This window comes from Mustelus asterias, chromosome 5, assembly GCF_964213995.1.
Source record: "Mustelus asterias chromosome 5, sMusAst1.hap1.1, whole genome shotgun sequence".
Taxonomy (NCBI): domain Eukaryota; kingdom Metazoa; phylum Chordata; class Chondrichthyes; order Carcharhiniformes; family Triakidae; genus Mustelus; species Mustelus asterias.
This window is the reverse complement of record NC_135805.1, coordinates 119,664,599-119,692,165: the sequence shown is the minus strand read 5'-3', so window position 1 is coordinate 119,692,165 and position 27,567 is coordinate 119,664,599. Positions and strand designations below refer to the sequence as shown.

The 27,567-nt window shown below is 44.8% G+C and overlaps 1 protein-coding gene across 1 annotated transcript in view; it reads right to left on the bottom strand.

The window, feature by feature from the left end:
- Positions 1–27,567, bottom strand: part of csmd1b (CUB and Sushi multiple domains 1b) — a 2,043,836-nt gene that overhangs the window by 165,604 nt on the left and 1,850,665 nt on the right. Inside the window, exon 52 of the mRNA XM_078213588.1 lies at positions 11,481–11,666. Within this exon, the coding sequence (XP_078069714.1) occupies positions 11,481–11,666 (186 nt within the window). The remainder of the gene's footprint in view (positions 1–11,480; positions 11,667–27,567) is intronic.

The following is a 27,567-nucleotide window of genomic DNA, read 5'->3' as shown; positions in this document are numbered from 1 at the left end:
AACAGAAAGCCACTGATGTCATTGTTGTGTGTCTGGAAAAGGAAGTTCAGCACTCACTCCACGTGTCGGCACATTCACGGTGCTGGTGACATCATTGTTGTGTATCTCTTGAATACTCACTGCCCACTTGATGCCCCACTTACTACTTCACTCACTTCCCACTTGTTGCTTCGCTCGCTGCTTCCTACGCTGCCCTGCGCTCAACCCTTGACCTCTTCATTCGCCGCCCTGATCCCAACCTTTGGCATCTTTATTCACCACCATTCAAGGAAGATGATGGCCTAATGGTATTATCGCCAGACAATTAATCCTGAATCTCAACTCATGTTCGGGGGACCCAGGTTCGAATCCCGTCACGAATTCAATAAAAAAAAATCCGGAATTAAGAATCTACTGATGACCATGAAACCATTGTCAATTGTTGGAAAAACCCACCTGGTTCACTAATGTCCTTGAGGGAAGGAAATCTGCCATCCTTACCTGGTCTGGCCTATATGTGACACCAGAGCGACATGGTCTCAATGTGGATATAGAAGTCAGGGAGCAGGGCTGTGGAACAATTAAAGAAATTAATCCAGACAGAGAGGAGATTCTGAGTTGTCTGGCAGGCTTTAAAATAGATACATCTCCAGGGCCAGATGAAATGTAGTCCAGGCTATTGACTGAGATAAGGGAAGAAATAGCAGGGGCACTGACAATTTTCAATTCCTCTCTGGCCACAGGAGAGGTGCCGGTGGATTGGAGGACAGCCAGTGTGGTACAATTGTTCAAGAAAGGAGGAAAGGATAAACCAGGAAACTACAGGCCAGTCAGCCTAACCTCGGGGGGGGGGAAGGGGGGGGGGGGGAACTATTGGAAGGAATTCTGAGAAACAGAATTAATCTGTGTTTTGAGAGGCAGGGATTAATCAAGAACAGTCAGCATGGTTTTGTGAAGGGGAGATCATATCGATCAACTTGATTGAATTTTTTGAAGAGGTTTCTCGATGAGGGCAATGCATTTGACATAGTCTACTTGGACTTGAGCAAGGCTTTTGATAAGGTCCCAAACAGAAGACTGATAGTAAAGGTCAGAATTCATGGGATCCAAGGAAATTTGGCAGATTGGATCCAGAATTGGCTAAGTGGCAGGAAGTGGATGGTGATAGACGAGGGGTGTTTTTCTGATTGGAAGACTGTGTGCAGTGGGGTCTTGCAGGGATTAGTTTTGGGGCTCTTGCTGTTTGCATTCTATATAAATGATTAAAAATGAATGTAGGAGGGTTGATCAATAAGTTCGCAGATGATATAATAACTGGTGGGGTGGTAAATAGTGTGAAAGATAGCCTTAGATTACAGAAAGATATAGACGGGCTGGTCTGATGAGCTGATCAGTGGCAAATGGAATTCAATTCGGATAAGTGTGAGATGATGCACTTGACAGGACAAACAAGGCAAGGGAATACATGATGAATGGCAGGACCCTGGAAAGCACTGAGGATCAGAGGGACCTTGCTGTGCATGTACTCCACTCCATTAAGGTAGTATGATAGGTGGATGAAGTGGTTGAGAAGGCATATGGTACACTTGCCTTTATTAGCTGTGGCATAGAGTTTAAGAGTAGGGAGCTTACTATATAAAACATTGGTTAGGTCACAGCTGGAGTATATTGTGCAGTTCTGGAATCCACATTATGGGAGGGATGTGATAGCACTGGAAAGGGTGCAAAGGAGATTTACCAGGATTTTGCCTGGGCTGGAGAGTTTTAGTTATGAAGAGAGATCGGATAGACTGGGATTGTTTTCTTTTGAACAGAGGAGACTGAGGGGGGACATGACTGAAATGTAGAAAATCATGAGGGGCATAGATAGAGTAGACAGGAAGAAACTTTTCCCCTTGATGGAGGGATCAATGACCAGAGAGTATAGATTTAAGATAAGGGACAGGAAGTTTAGAGGGGATGTGAGAAAAACCTTTTTTTACCCAGAGGGTGGCGGGCTTCTGGAACTCACTGCCTGAAAGGATGGTAGAGGCAGGGGCCCACGTGACGTTTAAGAAATATTCAGATGTGCATTTGTGATGCCAAGGCATATAAGACTTTGGGCCAAGTGCTGGAAAGTAGGATTTAAAGTAGTTCGATGGTTTACCTTTAACCAGTGTAGACTCGATGGGCCAAAGGGCCTTTTTCTGTGCTGTACACATCTATAACTCGATAACAAGCCTCGGCTTCTTCTGTCACCACCCCACTCCCTACCCTTAGTCTCTTTGCACGTCGCTCCACTCACAACCCTTGGTCACTTCACACACCGCCCCACTCACAACCCTTGGTCACTTCGCACACCGCCCCACTCACAACCCTTGGTCACTTCGCACACCGCCTCACTCACAACCCTTGGTCACTTCGCACACCACCTCACTCACAACCCTTGGTCACTTCGCACACCGCCTCACTCACAACCCTTGGTCACTTCGCACACCACCCCACTCACAACCCTTGGTCACTTCACACACCGCCCCACTCACAACCCTTGGTCACTTCACACACCGCCCCACTCACAACCCTTGGTCACTTCACACACCGCCCCACTCACAACCCTTGGTCACTTCGCACACCACCCCACTCACAACCCTTGGTCACTTCACACACCGCCCACTCACAACCCTTGGTCACTTCACACACCGCCCCACTCACAACCCTTGGTCACTTCGCACACCACCTCACTCACAACCCTTGGTCACTTCGCACACCGCCTCACTCACAACCCTTGGTCACTTCACACACCGCCCCACTCACAACCCTTGGTCACTTCACTCATTGTCCCCCTTCCGCCCCTTGATTACTTCATTCATTACCTTGCGCACAGTCCATTGACAGGACGTGAGCAGGATATTGAGCTGGAGGAAAACAGTGAGGAGTTGGGAGCGGGACAGCAGTGAGACAGCAAATAGGGCAGCCAACAAATCATAATTGAAATCCCAGGATTTGGAACTGGTGTTTTTGGTTTAACCATGGTAAAAAGACACATTTTGTTGATGATAGACTTGGTTTAAATATCTTTACATTGCTCATTATTATGGATGGTCCACTGAAGTGGAAACATTTTCTCTAAGTGTTAAAAATGTCCATAGTCTTTAAAAACCTCCATCAGGTCATCTCTTAGCTTCTTCATTTTATGAGAATAAAGATCCAACCTATTCAGTTTCTTTTCCCCTGACCAGCATTACCTCTCAGCTATGACATCATTTTTGTAAATACATTTTTCACTTTTTCTAGTGCCCTCAAAAGCTTTTTTTGTGACATGGAGGAGATCAAAACTGTACACAATAGTTTCACAGGACTTGGGCGAAATACTCCAGCTTCCCATGGCGTGTTTCCCAGCAGTGGAAGGCAGTGTGCTGGTCATTAGCGGTGGGATTCTGCTGTCAGTGGGATTTCCCATTGATGTCATTCCATGTCACTGTGAAACCGCGGGTGGGGATGCGCTGCTGACAGGACTGGAGAATCCCGTTGGCGCAAACAGCCAGAGAATTCCAGCTCTTATCTTTTTCAATTCTATCACTGTAGCAATGCAGGACAGAGCATTGTTTGTATTTTTTTAAGGATGTTATTAACCTGATTTGTGATTTTGTACCCCATCTCTGATCTTTATCTTCGACCTCATTTGGACTCTTTTTATCCAAGCACAGCGTCCCTTCCTTATCCTTCAAACTAAACAGCCTCAGCTCACTCCCATGAACGCTGAAATTCATTTGCCATGTACATAACTATTCTGCCAGATTATTAATTTCTTCTTGGATTTTGTCACAATTTTTCTTGGCTTTAATGAGACCCCACAATTGGGATCACCTGAAAATTGTGAAATTATATTTCTGATTTCTGAGTCCTAATAGTAAATCATGAACAATAGTGGTTCCATCCCTGGTACTTGATAACCATCATTTCCCAGTTCTGTAGGAGTCATATGGACTCGAAGTATTAACTGTGTTTCTCTCTCTACTGATGCTGTGGAGTTTATTCAGCATTTTCTGTTTTTATTTCACCATTTCCCACCTTCTGCCTGATCGAGTAATTAAACCCCTGCCATCAAATCTTTGTTTTGCTTTTGCTAACCAGTTTCTACAATGCCATGGCAGCTGCACACCAAAAGTACTTAATCAAATGGAAAGTGCTTTGGAACATCCTGTGGTTGTGAAAGCTGCCAAATAAATGCAAGTCTTTCTTTTTTATGCTATTTGTTGTGCTACCTCAGACTCTGATTTTATTGATGAGTTTACTATGTCAAGGACTTTCTGAACATCCAAATATTTTGCATCTATGATATTTCTCTTGGCTATTTCAGTTATTGATTCGGATAATTCAACAAGATTGGCAAAGCTTCCCTCGTATAATCCACATTGATGATTCTTTATGCATAGAATTCCTGCAGTGCAGAAGGAGGCCATTCGGTCCATTGAGTCTGCATCGACATTCCAACAGAGCATTTTACCCAGGCCCCGTAACCCCATGTATTTACCCCACTAATCCCTTTAACCGCTATACCCTGGGACAATAAGGGACAATTTACCATGACCAACCCACCAAACCTGTCCATCCTTGGAGTGTGGGAGGAAATCAGAGCACTCACAAGAAACCCACACAGACAGGGGGAGAATGTGCAAATTCCACACAAATAGTAACTCAAGGTTGTAATCAAACTCGGATCCCTGAGGCTATGAGGCAGCAGTTCTATCACTGTGCCGCTAGTTTCATTTTCTAGATAAATTTCTTAATGCATCTTCCAATAAAGGGTCTAACATTCTAGCTACTACTGATGTTAGACTAACTGGTCTATAGTTTCTAAGATTTGTTTTAGGGCGTTTTGGGGCGGCACGGTAGCACAGTGGTTAGCACTGCTGCTTCACAGCTCCAGGGTCCCGGGTTCGATTCCCAGCTCGGGTCACTGTCTGTGTGGAGTTTGCACATTCTCCTCGTGTCTGCGTGGGTTTACTCCGGGTGCTCCGGTTTCCTCCCACAGTCCAAAGATGTGCGGGTTAGGTTGATTGGCCAGGTTAAAAATTGCCCCTTAGAGTCCTGGGATGCGTAGGTTAGGGGGATTAGTGGGTAAGTGTGTGGGGGTAGGGCCTGGGTGGGATTGTGGTCGGTGCGGACTCGATGGGCCGAATGGCCTCCTTCTGCACTGTAGGGTTCCTATGATTTCTATGATTTCTCCCTGTTTAGATATAGGAATTTCATTCAACTTCTGCCAGCTCTCTGGTCCTAATCCCTTTCTCAAATTCTATGTAACAGTGCCTCTGCTATCTCTTGCCTAACATCTTTTAATATGCACAAATACAATCCATCCGATCCAAGGGTTTGATCATCCTAAACTGTGATGAGTTCATCAATTATCTCCCCCCCCTTTCTATTTTGAATGTCACTATATCATTTTTGATCTCTGTCTCTAATGTTTTGTTGATCCTGTTAGTATCCAAAGTAAATACAGAGTTGAAGTAAACATTCAGTGGTCTGCCATTTTGCTTTAATTACCTGTGAGCTTATCATATACATCAGAACATTGTGTCTAGAAGTAGGATTAGGCTATTCAGCCCTTTGAGCTTGTTCTCCCATTCAACAATATCATGGCTGATCTTTTACCAGGAATCTATCTTACTGCACAATCCCCATATCCTGTGATTCCTTTCATGTCCAACGATCCATTGATTTCAGCCTTGAACATTGTGCTAACCCCCAAGAGGTCCATGGGGAATCATTGATTGACCTCCCTGTGGGGCTCGTTGAGTATGAGTTTTCCGGGCAACAAGCAGTGGCCTGCCCAGTGGAAACTTTTCATGAGGCTTTTTCGAGGGAGGCCCAGGACTGGACCCGCTGAGCTGTCGTCTCAGGCAGGGACGAGTGTGTCCACCATAGTAGTGGTTTTACTTTGCATTCTGTAATAAATGTTCCTTTCCAGCCGAGCTTCCTGAGTCATTACAAATATATTCAACAATTGAGCATCCACAGCTCTCTGTGGTAGAGAATTCCAAATCCCCTTTTCATCCAGTAAACCATTCTTGCACCCCCTCTCTGGAAAATACGTATTTTCTTCAGTAAGGAAAGCTGTATACTGAATTCCAGGTGTGGTCTCATCAAGGCTCTACAGAATTGCAGTCAGATTCCTTTACTCTGAAATTACAATCCCTTTGCACAATAGGCTAACAATTTATCTTCATAATTACTTGCTGTACCTTCATGCTAACTTTGTGATTCAGGTCCCTCTGTATACCAAATTTTCCATTTATTCACTATTTAAATAATATTATGTTTTCTATTTTGCCAAAACAGTGGATAACTCCAATTTTTCTCAGATTATAAGCAAGTGTCATGTCCTTGTCCATTCAGTTAACCTGCTATATTCTTTTGCAACCTCTATGCATCCTCCTTACAATTTACTTTTGAATTAACTTTGTATTATGAGCAAATTTGGATACATTACACGCAGTCCACCCATCTAGTTACTAATTTTTAAAAATACTTTTCCAATTCAATCAATTCAGAGTCTCAACAAGTTGAGACATTTCCGATCCAAGCTGACAAGACAGGGCCTTCACACCTGTCTTGGGCCTGATCTACATGAGCCAAGCTGATTGGAGTAGGCGGAGGTTTCCTCCTCCAAGGCTTGATCTCATTTGCATCTTAGCCAAAAGGCCGAGATGCCACTTTTAAAAATTGCTTCATATGAAAATGAAGCTTAAGTGTAACCCAATGGCCTCAACCAAGTGCAACATCCGATCCATACTACACTTGAGCTTAGCCAAAAGGCCGATTGTAAACAGCTGATCCTTGTGATACCCAACAGTTCCAACCTGCCAATTAGAAAGTCATCCATTCAATCCTGATCTTTTAGTAGTGCTATCCCTGTCGGGAAGCTTCTTTTGTTATGTATGTGCCTGTAGAATACTTCAATAATTTATTTTTATATTCCTTAATAATTTGATGTGTGTTGCTAACTTTTTAAAACTTATGTCCTGACCTATTCATATTCTCTTTTGTCATCTCCTCTTTTATTCTCCATATACTTGAGGTATGTCTTTTTCTTTAATTTCAGAAAAGACTACAAAGAAAGAGAAATAAAGGGAATGCAATAGTATCTGGATTAAAGGAGCAGAAAGGCGGTCAGGAAAAGTAAGAGAAAATAAATATTTAAGATCTGCCATTTTTAAAAAGCAAAAAAACAAATCACAACCTAAAAGAATGAGACTGCACATTTCTGAATGTTTCATTCTCTGGGTGAGATTGATTGACAGTCATTAGCAATGATCAGCTCTGAGAGAGCCCTTATACCATTATCTATTAGATTCATCTTCCTGTCTCACTTTTAAAGGGCATTTAGTGTGAAAATCCAGCTACTTGATGAAAATGACATGGAGATGAAGCACAAAGTGTCGTTTCACTATGTTAACAGTGAAGTGACAATCCATGGTGACTTATAATTAGAAACATTTAAGTTTAAGTTTATTTATTAGTGTCACAAGTAGGCTTATATAAACACTGCAAGTTACTGTGAAAATCCCTGAAATGCCACACTCCGCCACCTGTTCGGGTATACTGAGGGAGAATTTAGCATGGCCAATACACCTAACCAGCACATCTTTCAAACTGGAACACCAAAAGGAAATCCAGGCAGACATCGGGAGAACGTACAGGCTCTGCACAGATGGTGACCCAAGCCAGGAATTGAACCCGGGTCCCTGGCACTGTAAGGCAGCAGTGCTAACTGCTATGCCACCGTGAGCTGGATTTTCCAGCAGGTTTTAGGACCCCAACATCAGGACCAAATTGGAGTCCTGAACTTGCACTTGCTGGTTGCAAGTGGGAATCAAAAATCTTCCAGGAAGAGGTCTAGAAATTGGCCAACTCTATACTCATTGTCGATGCTACAGGCCCAATCAGATGGCCGGCAGCTCTGGACCCTTGGTAGCCTATACTGAGAGTGGTGGGCATTGTTGAAGCAAATCAGGGTCCACCAGGACATCTCAAAATGGATGTGATCTTCATGTCCTCACAGCAGTGAAGAAATAAAATGGATTCAGGCCAATCGGTCTATTGGAATGGAGGAGTGGAATGGAATCAGCCATGATTGGGGTATTTCACACTCTTGGTCCCATCAATCGACTGGAGCACCTTGGACTCCCAGCACCCCCAGTCCCTGCCTCCTTTACTGCAAGGGGCAGGCTCCAATGAGCTGGCAATCTCCACAAATGTCAGGCAGATGCTCCATTAGTGTTGAGGCCCTAAAATCGCTCCTCAATGAGGTCTTAAACAGCATGAATGGCTTCTCACCTCTGAGGAGCAGGTAGCCGATCTGATACCCAGTCTGCCACTGGGAAGCTTCTCCAGTGGCGGGAGTGCCTTATTTACAAAACCAACTGTTCAATATGCTTCCATAGCTGCTTCATCAACTTGCCGTGTCAGTTTAGAGGATTTGAGAAGTTGCATCTGAATTAACAGACCACCTCTTTCTTACTATAAATTGCTCTCCAATCTGCTTCTGTTTAACAGCATGCATCGGTCAGATGCTGTTAGATTTTTGGCAAAAGGTGACTCGTTATATCCTGCAATATTTAACTGCCGGTTCTGATTTTTACACAGCCATTTTTCAATTATTCCTGTTACATTTGGCTCCTCACTCTGAATGATTGTTTACAGTTACCTCATTTTGATTTTGATGCAATGCACATTGCTCTCTAAGTAACAGCACTGTAGTGATTGTGTCACTGGATAAGTTACCATGAGGCCTGAACTAATGAGTTGAAGGTATCAGGTAAAAGAAAAGTAAGATTTTTTGGTCAAGAATGACAGAAGTGCATCATCAAATTTGCATCTTCAGCATTTGCATTCCCCATTCAGCTCTTCACATTCTCTTGCATATTTTCTCTCCGGTACAAGTGAAATAATGTTCGGCATCCTTACAGATTATGTTACAAAGCCCATCTAATTTCTTGTTTTCACAGGGCAAACATGGCATGACAGTGGAGTGTCAAAGGAATCTGTCAAACTGACATAATTCAATGTTGTTTCAATGGGAAAGATTAAGTTCTTTCTCAGTTGATCGGATTCAAAAACCTCTCTGGAAATATTTTGCACATCCGGCAGGAGAAAGATCTTTTCTTTCAAATCATGCTTGATGTTTGAGTTTTGTACAGTGACTTTCATTTCTACACATGATGTGCAAATGGGACAGTATGCTTAATTTAACATTATCTTCACTTTTCATTATTTTAAAGATCATCAGTCCTTTTCTAAAGAAAATAAGATTAGCCATTTGAGCCCTTCCGCATTAACATTTTCACCTGTGCCACGAGTCATCCTCGTCACTTTTTTCTGAATTATTTTCGGTATATCTCATTATCCAAATATATCTAAATAATAATATATCAAATAATATAATACGATCTACATCTATACAACAAGATCTAATATTAAAATGTAAGGCATCAGTTGTGGCTCAGTTGTTCGCATTCTCAGTTAAGACAGCAGTCCCACCCCCGAACTTAAACACAACAATCTCGATAGGCACCCCAGTGTAGTACTGAGAGAATACTTCACTACCAGAGGTGCCGTCTTTCAGATAAGACTTTAAAACAAACCTGTCTGCTTTCTTAGGTGTACATAAAATATCCTTTGGCAGGACGGCAGAGGAGATAACCCCTGGACAATATTTATCCATCAATCAATATCACAAAAACAGATCAACACCAAAGTCCTGCATCTATTTAGCACCTTTAAAAGGTGACAAAGCACCCCAAGGCACTTCACAGGTGCAACCTGAAACAAAATATGAAAGAGAAAGGAGAAAGATATGGTTAATTGTATCAAAGGCTGCAGACAGATTGAGAAAGGAGAGGAGGAACAGTTTATATTTGTCACAGTCACATAGCATGTCATCTGTAACTTTAAGAAGTCTCACAACATCAGGTTAAAGTCCAACAGGTTTATTTGGTAACACAAGCTTTTGGAACACTGCCCCTTCATCAGGTGAGTCACCACTCACTTGATGAAGGGGCAGCACTCCGAAAGCTTGTGCTACCAAATAAATCTGTTGGACTTTAAACTGGTGTAGTGAGACTTCTTACTGTGTCTACCCCAGTTCAATGCCGGCATCTCCACATCATCTGTAACTTTGATAAGAACTGTTTGGGTACTGTATCAGAAAAGTGGAGGGATTCAAACATGGAGCTATGGGAAAGATGGAGGAGATTTTGGGAAAGGCAGCAGATTCAGACTTTGGAGAGGAAAGGGAGATTTCAGATTAGCCGATAGTTTGCAAGGATGGTCATCGGATCAAGAATTAGTTTTCTGCGGGGAGGGCTGATAAGGGCAGATTTAAACATGAGGGACAATTCCTGAAGAGATAGAACTATTAACAATATTGGCTAACATGGGGGCCAGAAGGGGAAGTTGGGTGGGAAAGCAGTCAAGGGAGAAAGAGATTATTTTAATGGAGAAGATGACCTCAGCAAGGGCAGAGGAGGAAATACAAGAGAAATGAAGGAATCATGTGAGTTCAGTGTTAGGGCAGGGGGAAACTTAAGAGGAAGTTTGGCCTGGTGGGCTAGAGATAGGGAGGGAAGCAGTATAGCCAAGTGATTGGATGGCCTTGATTTTAGTGACAATGAGATACATGAGCTTCTCACACTTATTGTTGGAGTTGAGGGTGGAGGAAGTGGGGAGAGGGGTTTCAGAGCAAGGTTTGCAGCAGAGAAGCGGGGGTGAGGTGGGGTGGGGTCAGTAGGAGAATGGGTGTTTAGCAGTGTGGTTGGGCAGTGGTGGGTGGTTATCTTTGCATTCCAAGATGACCCTGGAAAAATGAACAAATTTAGCAAACAAAAAGCAGCACCTGATATGGCTGCATGTGGTCCAGCCAGATTTGTTGCTATATATGATTATGAAACTCACAATCAAATTGCTGTTTGTGTGAGTTTGCTACATGCAATACAATACTCCAACTGGGTGTTTGGTGTTTGTGGATACACGTCTTTTAAAGAAAATATATCTGCTCAAATCTCAGGAAAGTCGGTTCCTATTTGAGTAACTTTCCAAGTTTTAGAAATTAAATCTGAACCATCTGCAATATAAAAATAATTTATATTAAAATAAAGGTATCAATGCTCTTCTACACTTAAGTAGAATCCACATTTTCAAACCATGCATTGAATAGGTTCAAAATCTTCAGAGAAATATATCCCAGCAGTTACAGAGCTCTGCAAGTTAAAGGCATCTTTGCCAAAATAGAAAGCTACAGGTGGCATCTGTTTTTCAGTGAACTTTTCAAAAGTATTGGAAAAAGAAACATTAAGTGTTGCATTAATTTCCCAAGAAGCAGGTCATCCTGAATCCATCCAGTTACAAAGAGCTTTGATGATAAATTATTCTTTCAGATGACATAGAATAAAGGATTATAAAAGAACTCGACACTTTCCACTCAGAAATGTATACGTCATACAATGAGTACAGAAACTCACGTTTACATTGCGGAGTCTTCCAATTATTACTCCATGTTCCATCTTCTCTGCAAACAGCTATTGCCTGTTGACTAGATGCCAGTGTGAAGCCCTCATTGCATTGGTAGTTGACCTTGCTGCCCATACTGTAATCTCTGCCAAAGACTGAGCCATTTCCCGGAGTTTTGGGAATACCACAGCTGATAGCTGAAACAAAAGATGCAACTTCAATTTAGTTGAAACCTGACAAGCTTCCTGTTTGTTTGTTTTTTGTTTGTTTTTAAGGTTGGCAAAGAGCATCATTTATGAAAGCTACGTTAGAAAGAATCACAAATATTTTACAATATGACAATTGTCTTAATTATAGTGTTAGCTAAAATAGTCACTTAAATATTCCCAGGATTGACTAAAATAAGGTAATGGAGTCAACAGATGCTTCGGAGGTGGTCTCCCTGTATTTTTGCCTCAGGCCCAGACCCTTGGGCAGGGTTACAAACCATGTCAATGTCAAAACTAGCATGTTTTCAAAGTTGATGGCAGTGTGAAATTAAGAGTTAAGACCTCGCGAAGCAATACCTGCTTACAGGTGGAGGAGGATCCTTCAAGAAGAAGTATTTGTGTTTTCTTCAAGCAAACATAATGAAGTAATGGGAAACTACCACACGTTCCCATTTCCCAATATGTTGCACATGGAACTCGAAAATGGGACCTTCTGATGAGCAACCAAAGAGGAAAGTGTAGGATTATGAGGTGTGGAAAAATGAGCAGACGAGCCGCCCTTGGGCAGACCACCACTATAATAGATTTTAAAAATAGGATTAGTAAATAAATAAAAGCTTCAGGGTTGTTTTTGCTCTAGAGGTACCGTTACTTAGCCCTGGCAACTGAAATTAAGCAAGATCCAAGGCCTTCCAATTTTTAACTCTGAGCTAGTTCTAGGCTGGTTTAGCAGAGGATAGAAGCTCACTAAATGTTCCAGAAATCTGGAGTTTTTAAACACTCGGGTCTCATCTATATCCCACCTGGCCATGGCATAAAATTGCACAGTCTACAGGACACCAGGTTAAATCATGGGATGGGATGTCAGGCCATCTTGAGATAGGGATGGGCAGGACATGCTAGAATTTTCAACAGGGAAGATTTTCTGGCAGGGCCTAGATGAGCACTCCAGCTCCACTGAAAAGTAAATCAAAAGAAAACGTACCTCTCTGGGCCCAATCGTGGCCCTTGGCTTGGGCCTGACTGGGAGCTCACTCTCACCTAGTAAAAATGGCCATCAACTCCCAATGAACATCTGAGACCTGATTCATTTATATCAAAAGGAGCCCATTGATTTTGGGTGGGCTTCCATGCTGCTTTCTTCATAGAATTGGAACCCATCAGCTTTGGATTGGATAAGTAACGTCGACAGTTTTAACTGACCATGGGGCCGGTTTTAACCTTTTAAGCGAATGAGTTAAATTGGACACCAAAAGTCTGGTTCTCATTGACCAGAGAGGCTTAAAATCACCTCCTAAAATCACTTTACCAAAAAATTGTGGATGCTAAATTTAATGCCCTAATCAACATGTCATCAAGGAAAGAGCTGCCAGGATAGAATGCGAACAACAAAGATATAGAGAGCAATCAGTATAAGTGGGAGCAGAGTGATATTGGCACATGTGCACTTACTATAAATTTTAGAAAGTTTAGATCCAATTGCATACAAAATCTTGAGATGGTATAATTGTTTTTGCACATTTTGCTGTCACAAATCCCAACACACAAGCAATTGCACAGTCAAAGGGAACCACAGCTTAATCAATAGAAATCTTACAATTGCAGTTAGGAAAATTAGGAAATTCAATCAGGTACTGAAAAATAATCTGATTTTGGATTTTGCACCTTATTTAATTGATCTTAAAATGCTTTCAGCAAATTATGCAGAAACATTATTTCAGCAGACATTCCTAATGAACAGGTTTCTTGAGTAACAGAAACTTCTAAAAGAGCTCCACTTTTAAGCCCAGGTTGTTTCTGAGCTATTTCCTTGCTGGGGTCTGCCTGCAAATTGGTAATAGTTGTAATTAGAAGAATGGCAAACAGGCAAATCGAACAGAGATTTTAAGATTCTTGGAGCAGATCCAAATCAATGAGATGGGTCAACTCCTTGACTTTTTGTGCTGACTGGCCAGCTTGGTGTCCAACAAGCACTGTAGCAATCAAACAACTTGTGATTTACAGATATCCCGTCGCAATTGGGTGAAATGTTACCAAAATATGGTAGTGTTGTTTCTGATGAGAAAACCAGTGTGTTTCTCTCCAGATTCTAACACACTCTGCCAAAAGTAATCAAGCGGGCGTGATTCATGCCATCAGAGAGGTGGGCGGGGCTTAAAAACACCGGCAAAACCTCCCCCCACCCCACCACTGAGATCTCAGGGACTCGCCTCCGCATCCCCGATCAGAGCAAGCATTTACTCCAACCTGCCCCCCTGCCCTCACGATCATCGGCCCCTTCTCATTGCCAACTTGGCAATGCCAACCTGTTCCAAGGAGCAGTTCCAAGGGACATTGCCAGGGCACTGTCTGGCCATGTCCGTCTTCTCCGGGGGGTGGGGGGGGGGGGGGGTGCTATACTCACATTTATGCCTCCATGGAGACCCCCCATGACAAGTTCACATCTGTATGAACCTGTTGTGAACTGTGCAGATGGGGGTCAAGATATGGGGTTCCAGTTAATAATATTCAAATGCATGCTAATAAATGCAAAGCTGGTTCACGCCAGTCACGTTCTCATTGGCGAGAACTACAGCTTCCAGATCTTGAGCCCCTGCTGGCAATTTCGCAGACACTGAATGCTCAAGATTTTGCCCATTGTTTTCACTCTTGCTTTGATATTTGAATCTGTTTTATAACCTGTGGTATGAAGCGTTCAGATTGGGGCGGCACGGTAGCACAGTGGTTAGCACTGCTGCTTCACAGCTCCAGGGTCCCGGGTTCGATTCCCAGCTTGGGTCACTGTCTGTGTGGAGTTTGCACATTCTCCTCGTGTCTGCGTGGGTTTCCTCCGGGTGCTCCGGTTTCCTCCCACAGTCCAAAGATGTGCAGGTTAGGTTGATTGGCCAGGTTAAAAATTGCCCCTTAGTGTCGTGGGATGCGTAGGTTAGAGGGATTAGTGGGTAAATATGTGGGGGTAGGGCCTGGGTGGGATTGTGGTCGGTGCAGACTCGATGGGCCAAATGGCCTCCTTCTGCACTGTAGGGTTTCTATGTTTCTGTAACATCAGTTATTCCAGGCCACATCTGCAATTTATTTGTTAATGGTCAGAAAACATAATCGAGGAATGATTTTTACTTTTAGCCGCTCTTCTCTTTAGTTTGGTTGCACATATTCACTTGAAAAAACTCCCATTTCTGAATCATTTTGAGGCACACAGGCTTTTTAATATAAATGACTGAATTTGCATAAGTAATGAATTTTGAATTCATGCTTCATGCAATAACGTTTTAAGTCACCCAAGTGTATTTTATGTTTAGACACATCTGGCGTAGGATGGGAGTGAGAGATATGAAATAGTGCATCCATAGTTTAGTGATATCTGCCCAAATATTTAGAGAAGCAAAAAATGTACTTTCAAGTGATTTGAGGTATGAATAGAAACACAAGGAGGATGCTGTTTGTAAGAAATGAGATGTGGGATCATAAACCAGTTCAAAAGTGGGAATTAACTCCCATTTCCTTGGCCCTCGTCCTCCACACGACAACACTCCCCATTGCTGACACATACCAGAAAGCCCTCCCCAGTGATCCCAGGATTTAACTCATTGTTCTAGAATCCTCCCCCTCCTGGAATCTGGGGACTTCCTTGCTTCTCTGTCCCTCTCATCAAGAATTGTTGTGCAGAAGGAGGCCATTTGGCCCATTGTGTTTACACCAGCTCCCCAAATGAGCATCATAACTTACTGTCCTTTTCCCCGTACCCCAACACATTACTTGAATAGAAACAATCTTCTGAAAGTTTTGCCAGATTCTGAGACCCCATCCCATTACAGTTACATTGGGACGCTCTTCTAAATCCGTATCCTCAAAGCTGATCAGTCAGTGTCCTTGGTATTGTTACTCAGTAAAACAGGAAAATCTCGACAAAAAAAGCAGAGAAAGCTGGACTTCGTTTCAGATTCCAGCATCCACAGTGTTTTGCTTTTATTACAGGAAAATTTCAGACTCGGTGAACACCTTATTGGAGTGACTGCAGCACCATCGTGAGATTGCTCCACAATGTCAGCAGGGCCACAGTCATATGTAATATAAAGGATATTAAAACATGTGAAACGTGTAACACCAAATTAAACTTATTTGATGTACATAAGTTACAGTAAATAATATTAGTCTTCAAGTATTCATGGTGTTATGCATAATGTAAACAAAAACATCCCTGATCTTGAGGGCCTGTAACTACAATTTTCAAATGTGCAAGTTGAGAACTATAACATAAAACCATAATGCATCATTCTGTACAAAGGCTCAGTGTATTTGTAAAAATGTGCTTGGAGGGAAACAAGAGTGAGGAGTTCCAGACTCCCTTTTGTCACTATAAGGCTTTGAGAGGATTCCTGATATCATGTTGAGTCTTTTTAAGCAAGCAACAAATGTTTAGCGAGCAATGTTTATGACAGTATTGTCTTTTTAAATAAATTCCATCATGCTCTTGAAATAGAACACAACTGAATGGAGATTTAGAACTGCATCGTGGACATAGCTACAACTCCTGTGTGACACTGCAGACTGCATCTGGCTGTCTGCATCTCGCTCTATGAAAACGTGCACAAAGCTCGACTCCCCCCTGGCAGCTTGAATAATAGGAGCGAGAAGGCAGTTTCATTCATCATGAAGATTCAATGTTACGCTTACACAGAGGCCAGGAGATTCAATAGACCACCTGAGTCATTCTTAATCTAAGTTGGATTGGAGTTACACTGCACTCGATGTGAATGCCAAATGCTATATGACAACCTCCAGGGCAGTCCCTCACACTGCATATCTGTAGCGTGCCTGAGGGTTAGCTGGAGACTTGAGGTAAAGTATAGGAGTGTGGACGTTCACCTGAGCTTGCTTCATAATGACCTGAAAGTGGTATCACAGCTGCTGTTTGAATGGTCCTTACCACATTCAGTCAAAGAAAGTATGAAAAGCACTCTGTGGGCCATTAACAGCAGCAAGCAAAACACAATTTTGCTGTGCATTTGGCACACTCTGGGTTCAAGATCATGCTGTTTCCAAAATGTATTTAAAACATGCCAGTGCTGTGAAGGCTGCAAAATTGTTTGATCGGTTTTGAAATATCAGGAAGGAATTCAGACAGCGATTAAATTTGATGTTAATCTAGCTCCAAAACTATGGGGCCATGTATATTAGGTAGCAATAAATCCAATGTGGAATTCAGTTTGGAATTCTTTATTCTGACAATGATTAGAACGTGGAACTTATTGTCACATGAAGCAGTTGAGACAAATAGCATTGATCATTTAAGGGAAAGCTAGGTAAACACAAGAGGGAGAAAGGAACAGAAAGTAATACTGATAAGCGTTTGAAGAAGAGGGATGGGAGGTGGATAGACGAGCTTGGCACGTGCGATCTATATTCTATATAATTTGCCAAGCACTCTGGGAATGTGAAGGGAGAAAGAAAATTAAAATAATATATATGCTTTTTCTAAAACGATACCAAGAAATTGAAACACAAGGCCGGCTTTTTGGCCCATTATGACAGTGAGAGATGGAGATGGGCAAGTGCCTAATTTCAAGATAGAGGCACCCTCTCTCTCAGCTGCTCTGGTATTCTGCAGCTCCTTCCATGCTGGAGGGCTCCAATTGGTCGTCCAACCACGAGAGCTCACCCCCCAGCCTTAATTGGATGTCGAGTGCGTCTTCTGGCCATTAATTTTCCAATCCAGGCAAAATCAATGGCAGGTGCCTGCTCCTGACATGCTATGAAATCCACTGCTGGGCTCCTGACACAAAACACTAAACGCTGTCCAGAGAATATGCTTTAACTGGAATTTATCAGCCAAAGCAATTTATATGGTTAGACCACTACAAAAAACAGTATCATAACTGATGTCCCTCCATAATTAAGCTGGCTGAAATAGTCCCTCAGAGTAAGAAACAAATCTAAAAGTTCATTTTATTGTTCAGAACAGACCACAGTTAGACAGCAACTGACAACCAAACTTCAACATTCATTGCCCATAAATGGGCTGGTCAGATGAGCAGAAAAGTGGCAAATGGAATTCAACCCAGAGAAGTGCACTTGGGGATACCAAACAAAGTAAAGGAATACATAATAAATGGGAGGATACTGGGAGCGCTGGAGGAAATGAGGGACCTTGGAGTGAATACCCGCAGATCCCTGAAGTTAGGTTAGGTCAATAAGGTTGTCAGCAAAACATATGGAATTCTTTCCTTCATTAGCATAAGAGCAGGAAGGTCAACCTGGAACTATATAAAGCATTAGTTAGGCCACAACTTGAATTGTGTGTGCAATTCTTGTCACCTGATTACAGAAATCATGTCATTGCATGAGGGAGGGTACAGCGGAAATTTACCAGGACTGGAAAATTGAGGAGAGATTGGACAGACTGGGAACAGAGGAGGCTGAAGGGAGATTTGATTGAGATGTATAAAGTTGAGAGGGGACTGGTTAGAGTGGATGGGAAGAGCATAATGACCATAGCAGAGAAGTCACTGACTAGGAGGCATAGATTTATAGTGATTGGTAAAAGGATTACAGGGAAGATGGGGGCATTTTCCTTTCACCCAGAGCGTGTTCAGGGTCTGGAACCTGCTGCCTGAAAGGATAATTGAGACACAAAACCCTGATTCATTTAAAAGGTGCTTCTATATGCACCTGAATTGCTGTAACCTGCAGGACTACAAACCAAATACTAGAAGGTGGAGTTAGGCTGGGTGGCTGGTTTTCTTTTCATCCAGTGCAGACACAATGGGGCCAATGGTTTCCTTCTGTCCATCAAACATTCGAGGATTCCTCTACCTCTCTAAATAATTTTGTGGATTTTGTGTTTGTCAAGTCGAAGGATGTTACTGATGATGAATGTAATGTTTTCCACTTCTGGCAGTCAATCTTAGTCTTGAGGATTCCTGGGACACGTATAGCACTGTCAAGCAAAGCTCTTTTCACTGTGCCTAAACAATGTGCCTCAGCTCCACCCACACAATAGCATCCATTACTGTACCGATGTGATAATTTTTCATATCCCAGACCAATTATCCTGTCATCCTTCAGTGGCACATTCAAGGCAGTTTGGTGCGATGAGCACATGCCCATTGGGAACTGGGTTAGTACTAAGATTATTTGAATATAAAAACAATAGAGCCAACAGATTGACTGAGAGGACTGGATTTGAACCCCAATTCCATTGCAACACCTGGTTGTCTATTCCATTTTAAAACAAACATAGCATTAGTCTAAAAAAAATCAAAACTTCATCAACTTTGCTTCCAATTTCCACCATTCTCTCAGTTTCACATGGTCCCTCTTTGACTTTTTCCTTCCCTTCCTTGATGTCTCTTGCTTCATTTTTGGTGATAGGCTATAAGCCCACTGACTTCCACAGCGACAACGACTACACTTCATTCTACCATGCATCCCTGTAAGGATTCTATTTAATTCCTCCAGTTCCTGTCTCCAGTTTAGATAACATAATCTTCCACAACAGCATTTCGAACATGTCTTCTTTTTCCTCAACAGAAGATTCCCTCCACTGTGGCTGACAGGACTCTCAACTGCATCTGCCACATCAGGCCTGCTTTCATCCATTCCCTTCCCTCCCAGAACAACAAGAGGATTCCCCTTGTCCTAACCTTCCACTCCACCAGCCTTTGTATTAAATGGATCATGTTCCACCATTTCTGCCACCTCCAGCGTGATTCCACCACCAAAGACATCTTTCCCTCTCAACATACAGATGGGACCTTTCCCTCCACAGTCCCTGGTCCACTGCTGAGTCACCCCCAACATCTTGTCTCCTTCCTTTAGCATCTTTCTATGCAAATATAGGAGATGTAACACCAGCCCTTTAGCCTCCTCTCTCCTCACTGTCCAAGGCCCCAAACACTCCTTCCAGGTAAAGAACATGTTCTTCTTTCAATCCACTCTAAAGTATTCTATGTTCTTAATGTAGTCTCCTTTACATGGGGTGAGACCAAACACAGACTGGATGACCACTTTGCAGAACACCTCCATTCAGTCTGCATACATGACCTCGGGTTCCCAGTGGCCTGTCATTTTAATTCGCCACCTTGCTCTTGCGTTGACGCTTCTGCCCTTGGACTACTTAACTGCACTGTTTCAGCGAAGCTCAAAAAAGCTTGAGGAACTATTTCTTATTTTTGTATGTATGTTTGTGCAAACAGAACCTCAGCTTTTGATTACAGCACTTTGCAACCTTCAAGACTCAATTACACTGGGCTCAACAATTTCAGACTGTCACCGTGGTGCTCATTTTGTTGCCTTTTCTTTGGATGTTTTATTTTTTCTCTTATTTCTCTGCTTGCAGTCAGCAACACATCTGCTCGAGATCCATCACCCATTTTCTTGCCTCATCACCATCACCTTTGACACTGGAAAATGGACTCTTCTGTCATTCAGGCCCTCTTGTCTTTCACCCTATCGCAGAGCTTCCTTCAGTCCCTGTCCCATTTACCCCTTGCTTAAAATCTATTCCTATTCTAACTTTTCCCAGTTCTGATGAAAGGTCATAGGCCTGAAATACAAATTCTGTTTCTCTCCACAGACCCTGCTGAGTATGTCCAATATTTTCTGTTTTTATTTCAAAAACATTAGTCTTCTATCCCCGGACGGTCCAAATTTTCTCAGATGACACAAAGATCATGCAGTTTGAAGGATGCACACATTTTTACAGAAAAACTTTAAATGGTCAGAGACGTATAAGATTTGCTAATCCGAATTAAACCTGCCCAAATCTTTTGGGTTTGTTATATATTTTATGTGGCCAGCATCAACAGTTATTTAAGAGAGACTTCAGACCTTTTTGGGAACAAGGAAGGTATTTATTGAATAGAAAAACTTAGGTACAGGAGGTTTATGCAACATGAATGCTGCCCTAAGGCAGCACCCCAGTTCTACATGTTTGCTCCATGCTTCCAGAAGATTCTGCTGAGAGGGGACTCCATCCTCTGGCGTGAACACTCACTCTTGGTTTCCATTGGTCCCTCATGTCAGGTGACCCCTGTGGTGAACCATCGTTGGTTACCACTGGGGGTTGTTATTATGTTACTGTTGGGCTAGGGTGTTGTCACTGTGGGGGTTATACAATGTTGTTGGGTTAGGGTGTTTACCTGTTATAAGTGTTATCATGGCACATCCTGGTGGGGCCCCGCCTCCGGTGGCGAGGTATAAGACCCTCTGCTCCGGCAGGACCCCTTCAGTCTGAACTGGTGTATTCGTGTTAGTAGTTCCATTGTTAGACAATAAAAGCCTTCAATACTGAAGCCTTGTTCCACGTGCTTGATTGTCGCGCATCAATTTTATTGTCTAACAGAAAACTCTCAGCTGTACAAAAAAGAGTATGGAACAGATCTTGAAACCAGATCGTCTGGCGCTGGACCCACGTGCGGTCGGTGCCGCTAACACCTTCGACCACTGGTGGAAGTGTTTCGAAGACTACCTGGCTGCCTCTGTAGCTATTACTACAGACAGTGACAAACTCCAAGTCCTCCACGCAAAGGTAAGCGACACGATTTATCTCGCGATTCGTGCGGCTCCCACTTACCCGAGGGCCGTCGAGCTCCTGAAGAAACGATACACGAAACCACCCAACGAGATACACGCTCGTTACCTCCTCGCTACACGACGTCGGCAGTCGGGCGAAACCATGGAGGACTACGCCAATGAGCTCCTGCAGCTTGCCAGGGGTTGCGATTGTAAAGACGTATCAGCCGAACAATACATGTACGACCTCGCCCGAGACGCGTTCGTAGCAGGGATAGGGTCCTCGTACATCAGGCTTAAATTGCTGGAAAAGGGGAACCTCGACTTGGCCCAAGCGATGGAGATGGCTGAGATGCTGGAAGCGGCGTCGAAAAGCTTGGCTCTGTACCCCGAGGACCACGTGCAGTCAACGTGGCAGGAGCAAGCTCAGCTCCCTCCTCGCCCCGCAAACCCGCGCTCCCAGATCGATCCGACGACGGCGGCAGCTCCAGGTGGCCAGCGATGCTATTTTTGCGGTGGGGCCAAGCATCCACGGCAACAGTGTCCGGCAAGAACGGCTATCTGCAGCCAGTGCGGTAAAAAAGGCCACTACGGTAAAGTCTGCAGGTCGAAGTCTAAAAACGGCAGTGCAGCTTGTAACCCTCCAGAACGGAGACAATCTCCTTCGGCGTCGCAGTACCCACGAGGTCCGACCACGTGCGAACCCAGGACGGCGCCATCGTGGCTGACGGAGGAGGAGGAAGACCACCAGGAGTCGCTGCGTTTGGCGCCCTCGCCCACGTGCGATTCATGGGGGCGGCCATCATGGTCCACGACGACTAGGAGCGACCAGCAGGGGTCCTCAGCATCAACATCGGCGGCATGCAGTGACGCCCAGGGGCCAACGGTGGCGTCGATCTCCCTGGACCAGACTAAGCACCACAGGCTTGAGAATTCAATGATGGATATAAAGGTAAATGGTCGAACTGTGAATTGTCTGTTTGACAGTGGGAGCACCGAAAGTTTCATACACCCTGAAACTGCTAAAAGGTGTGGACTCCGGGTTCTCGCTGCCAAGCAGACAATTTCCATGGCATCACGGTCCCGGTCTGTTCCGATCCAAGGACGATGTATGGTAACTCTAGAGGTACAGGGCACAATTTACGAGCAATACAGGCTCCTTGTGTTACCTCACCTTTGTGCGCCAATTCTCCTCGGACTAAATTTTATGGTCCACATGAAGAGTGTGATCCTACAGTACGGTGGGCCACTCCCTTCACTGGCAGTAGGGAATCAGCCACAGCCTCCAAATTGCCCAAAGCGCCCCGCATGCAATCTTTCCACTCTGAAAATCACTACACCATCCCTATTTAAGAATCTGGTACCAGGCTGCAAGCCCATCGCTACTAAAAGTAGGCATTACAGCGCTGAGGACTGGATCTTTATTAGATCTGAGGTTCAGCGGCTCCTCAAGGAAGGGATCATACAGGCCAGTGCTAGTCCGTGGAGAGCGCAGGTCGTGGTAGTCAAAAGCGGGAACAAACCTCGGATGGTCATCGACTACAGTCAGACCATTAATCGTTATACGCAGCTGGATGCGTATCCTCTCCCGCGCATTTCTGATATGGTCAATCAGATTGCGCAGTACCGAGTGTTCTCTACCATAGACCTTAAGTCCGCCTACCATCAGCTCCCCATCCGCCCAGAGGACCGACAATACACGGCTTTTGAGGCGGATGGTCGTCTATACCAATTCCTCAGGGTTCCATTTGGTGTCACCAATGGGGTCTCGGTCTTCCAGCGTGCTATGGACCGAATGGTGGACCAGAACAGGTTGCGGGCTACCTTCCCGTACCTGGATAACGTCACCATCTGCGGCCATGACCAGCAGGACCATGACACGAATCTCCAACACTTTCTGCGCACCGCATCTCGCCTGAACCTGACCTATAACAGGGAGAAGTGCGTATTCCGTACGCGCAGGTTAGCCATCCTCGGATACCTGGTGGAAAACGGGGTCATTGGCCCTGATCCAGACCGTATGCGCCCCCTTACTGAACTTCCCTTGCCCGCTAGCACGAAAGCACTGAGGAGATGCCTCGGGTTCTTTTCGTACTATGCGCAGTGGGTCCCCAACTACGCGGACAAAGCTCGTCCGCTCATCAAGTCCACGACCTTCCCACTTACGCCGGAGGCCCAATTGGCCTTCAAGGCTTTGAAACGCGACATTTCGAAAGCCACGATGCACGCGGTGGATGAATCCATCCCTTTCCAGATGGAGAGTGATGCATCTGATTTCGCCCTAGCCGCCACACTAAACCAGGCAGGCCCGTCGCGTTCTTTTCCCGCACCCTTCAAGGCCCCGAAATTCGGCACTCAGCGGTGGAGAAGGAGGCTCAGGCCATTGTGGAGGCAGTCAGACACTGGCGCCATTACCTGGCGGGGAAGCGGTTCACTCTGATCACGGATCAACGATCCGTGGCGTTTATGTTCAGCAACACGCAGAGGGGCAAGATCAAGAACGATAAGATCTTGCGGTGGAGAATTGAGCTCTCCACCTATAATTACGATATTATGTATCGTCCAGGGAAGCTCAATGAGCCCTCGGATGCCCTCTCGCGCGGAACATGCGCCATCATGCAGGAGGACCGCTTGAAGGCCCTCCACAATGACCTGTGTCATCCTGGAGTCACCAGACTCCACCATTTCGTCAAAGCCCGCAACCTGCCCTACTCGGTGGAGGATGTCAGGTCAGTGACGAGAAGCTGTCGGATTTGCGCAGAATGCAAACCACACTTTTATCGACCAGACCAGGCACAATTGGTCAAGGCCACTCGCCCTTTTGAGAGGCTGAGTGTGGATTTTAAGGGCCCCCTTCCCTCAACGGACCGGAACGTCTATTTCCTCAACATAATAGACGAGTACTCCCGGTTCCCGTTTGTTGTCCCCTGTGCGGACACGTCGACTGCCACCGTCATCAAGGCATTCAGTGAGCTTTTTACCCTGTTCGGGTACCCCTGCTACATTCATAGCGACAGGGGCTCGTCGTTCACGAGCAACGACTTGAGGCAATTCCTGCTCTCATTCGGGATTGCCTCTAGTAGAACCACGAGCTACAACCCTAGGGGTAACGGACAGGTGGAAAGGGAGAATGCTACAGTCTGGAAGGCTGTCCTACTGGCACTGAAATCCAGGGGCCTTCCAGTCTCCCGTTGGCAGGAGGTCCTTCCAAATGCGCTCCATTCTATCCGCTCCCTCCTGTGTACGGCAACCAATGCTACTCCCCACGAGAGGATGTTCTCATTCCCTCAGAAGTCGTCCTCGGGGATCTCATTACCAGCCTGGTTGACGTACCCAGGACCCGTCCTTCTGCGGCGACATGCGAGGGCTCGCAGGTCCGACCCCTTGGTCGAACCGGTCCAACTCCTCCACGCCAACCCTCAGTATGCCTATGTGGCATATCCTGACGGGCGAGAGGACACTGTCTCCATTAGAGACCTGGCGCCCGCAGGGGACGTAGCAACTCCTGTCGCTCCTATTCCCCCTGTCACGAATCCACTACTCCTCATCGCTTCCCCAGACGTGGCGCGGTCAGCACCGGGACCAGTGCATAACAGTTCTACTCCCATGTACAGCTTGCCTGAGACTCGGAGATCGGCGCCACCACCGAAGGTTCCAGGATCCCCTGCACCATTGCCTCACCAGGGCCAACCGGCCCGGGAGTCCTTGAGGGGACAGCCGGACGTTGTTTTGGAGAGAACGCCACCGCAAGCACCTGCTCCGGTTTCGCAACCGGTGTTGAGGAGATCACAGCGTCGGTGCGATCCTCCAGACCGTCTGGACTTGTGAATTCTGTACATATGACCTGTTTTTTTTTTGCACCCTGCCGCCTTTTGTTTTTAAAGGAGGGGTGAATGTGGTGAACCATCGTTGGTTACCACTGGGGGTTGTTATTATGTTACTGTTGGGCTAGGGTGTTGTCACTGTGGGGGTTGTACAATGTTGTTGGGTTAGGGTGTTTACCTGTTATAAGTGTTATCATGGCACATCCCGGTGGGGCCCCGCCTCCGGTGGCGAGGTATAAGACCCTCTGCTCCGGCAGGACCCCTTCAGTCTGAACTGGTGTATTCGTGTTAGTAGTTCCATTGTTAGACAATAAAAGCCTTCAATACTGAAGCCTTGTTCCACGTGCTTGATTGTCGCGCATCAACCCCCCATTGCTGCACTGTCTTAAAGAGGCAGGTACCACATACACAACTGGTTTAGGGTCTAAATCAATGGACATTTTTCATAATTCACCACAATATACATTGTAGATGGCTTCACCTTCTGATAAATAACGTCATGTGTGTTTTCCTCACACACTTCAGTTTATCAGTTGAAAAAAGCAAAAATGGGAACTTGGTGCTTTCTGTAGGGATTCACTAACTTGTATCTACTCAGTTGAAGTTGAATAAAAGTGGCAGCTTCCTTTGAGAATCTGTGCAAAATGCATCTGACAGAAAGCTAACTAGTCGTTCGAACAAATTTTGAACACAAGCATCTATTGTCACACAGTTTTAAGTACAAGAACAGAGGTTGCTGGAAAAACTCAGCAGGTCTGCCAGCATCTATTAAGAGAGAAAAAAAGAGTTAACATTTCGAGTCCTTAGACTCTTTGTCAGAACTGAAGGGAGGGAGACTGTGTTAGACCTACAGAAACTGCAACAAAAAGTAACAACTTTCCAAACATAAGACAGAAAGTCTAGTGTAAAGTGGTGGGGGGGGGGGGGGGGGGTAGAGGAGGAATGCTTTGAGGCAATACATGTCTGAGATACAAACAATGTGGGATTTAAAGGTGGAGTCATGATCTAAAGTTGTCAAACTCAACATTGAATCCCAAGGGCTGCAACATGCCCAACCGAGAGAAGAGATGCCTCTTCTCCAGCTGGCACCAGGAGCATTGAGCAGGACAAGGTCGGACACATGGGCATGACAGCAAGGTGCTAAATTAAAATGGCAAATGACAGGAAGGTTGGGGTCATACTTGCGGACTGAGCAAAGCTGTTCCGCATAGTGGCCGCCCAGTCTGCATTTAGTCTCCCAAATGTAGAGGATACCACATTGGTTTATTGTATTCACTGTTCCCAAACTGAAATAAGGGCAAGTGTAATGTTGCTCAAGTGAAAGGAGTATTTAGGGCATTGAACAGTGAGGAGAGAGGAGGTAAAGGGCTAGGTGTTGCACCTTCGGCGATTCCATGAGAAGGTTTCTGTTTCAAAAACATTAGTCTTCTATCCCCGGATAGCCATGGGAATGGATTGTGGCATGATGGAGGAGTGGACCAGGGCATCATGGAGGGAGCGGTCCCTGCGGAATGATGACAGGGAGGCGAGGGGAAGATGTGTTTTGTGGTAGCATCGTGCTGGAGCTGATGAAAATGGCAGAAGATGATCCTTTGAATGCGGAGGTTAGTGTGAAAAGTGAGGACAAAGAGGACCCTATCATGGTTCTGGGAGGGAAGGGAAGGGGTGAGGGCAGACATGCAGGAAATGGGTCAAACCCGATTGAATGTCCTGTTAACCACAGGTGGGGGTACCCCTCAGTTAAAGAAAAAAGCATACATATCTGAAGCACCATATTCAAAGGTGACATCATCAGAACCGATGCAACAGAGGCGGAGAAACTGGGAGAATAGGGTGGAATCCTTACAGGGCCAACTCAGGCAAACTCGCAACTCTTCTGTTGCATCGATGACTGTATCAGTGCTGCTTCATACTCTCATCTGGACCTCGAAAAATTTATCAATTTTGCTTTCAAGTTCACCCCTCTCTCACCTTCACTTGGTGCATCTCTGACGCTTCGCTTCCCTCCCTTGACGTTTCTGTTCCCATTTCCAATGATAGATTGATCATCAATATTCATTACAAAGCCACCAACACCCACAGCTACCTCAACTACAGCTCCAACACCTTTCCCTTCAGTTCTGATGAAGACTATAAGGACTTGAAACATTAACTCTGTTTCTCTTCTAAGAGAAGCTGGCAGGCTTGATGACTTTTTCTAACATTCTGTTCTTGTTTCAGACTCCAGCATCCGCAGTATTTTGCTTACCATAGTTTTTAAGTATGTGGGATAATTGCTGGCAGAAAATGGAAATAAGGAAATAGAAATTAAGCAACCAGTTCAGCGCCTTTCAAACCCATGGCTTCTACCACCTAGAAGGACAACGGCAGCAGATGAATGGGAACACCAACACCTAAAGTTCCTCTCCAAACTATGCACCATCCTGACCTGGAATTATATCACTGTTCCTAGATCAAAATCCTGGAACTCCCTTCCTAATAGCACTGTGGGTGTACCTACACCACACAGACTGCAACGGTTAAAGAAGGCAGCACATCACCACCATCTCAAG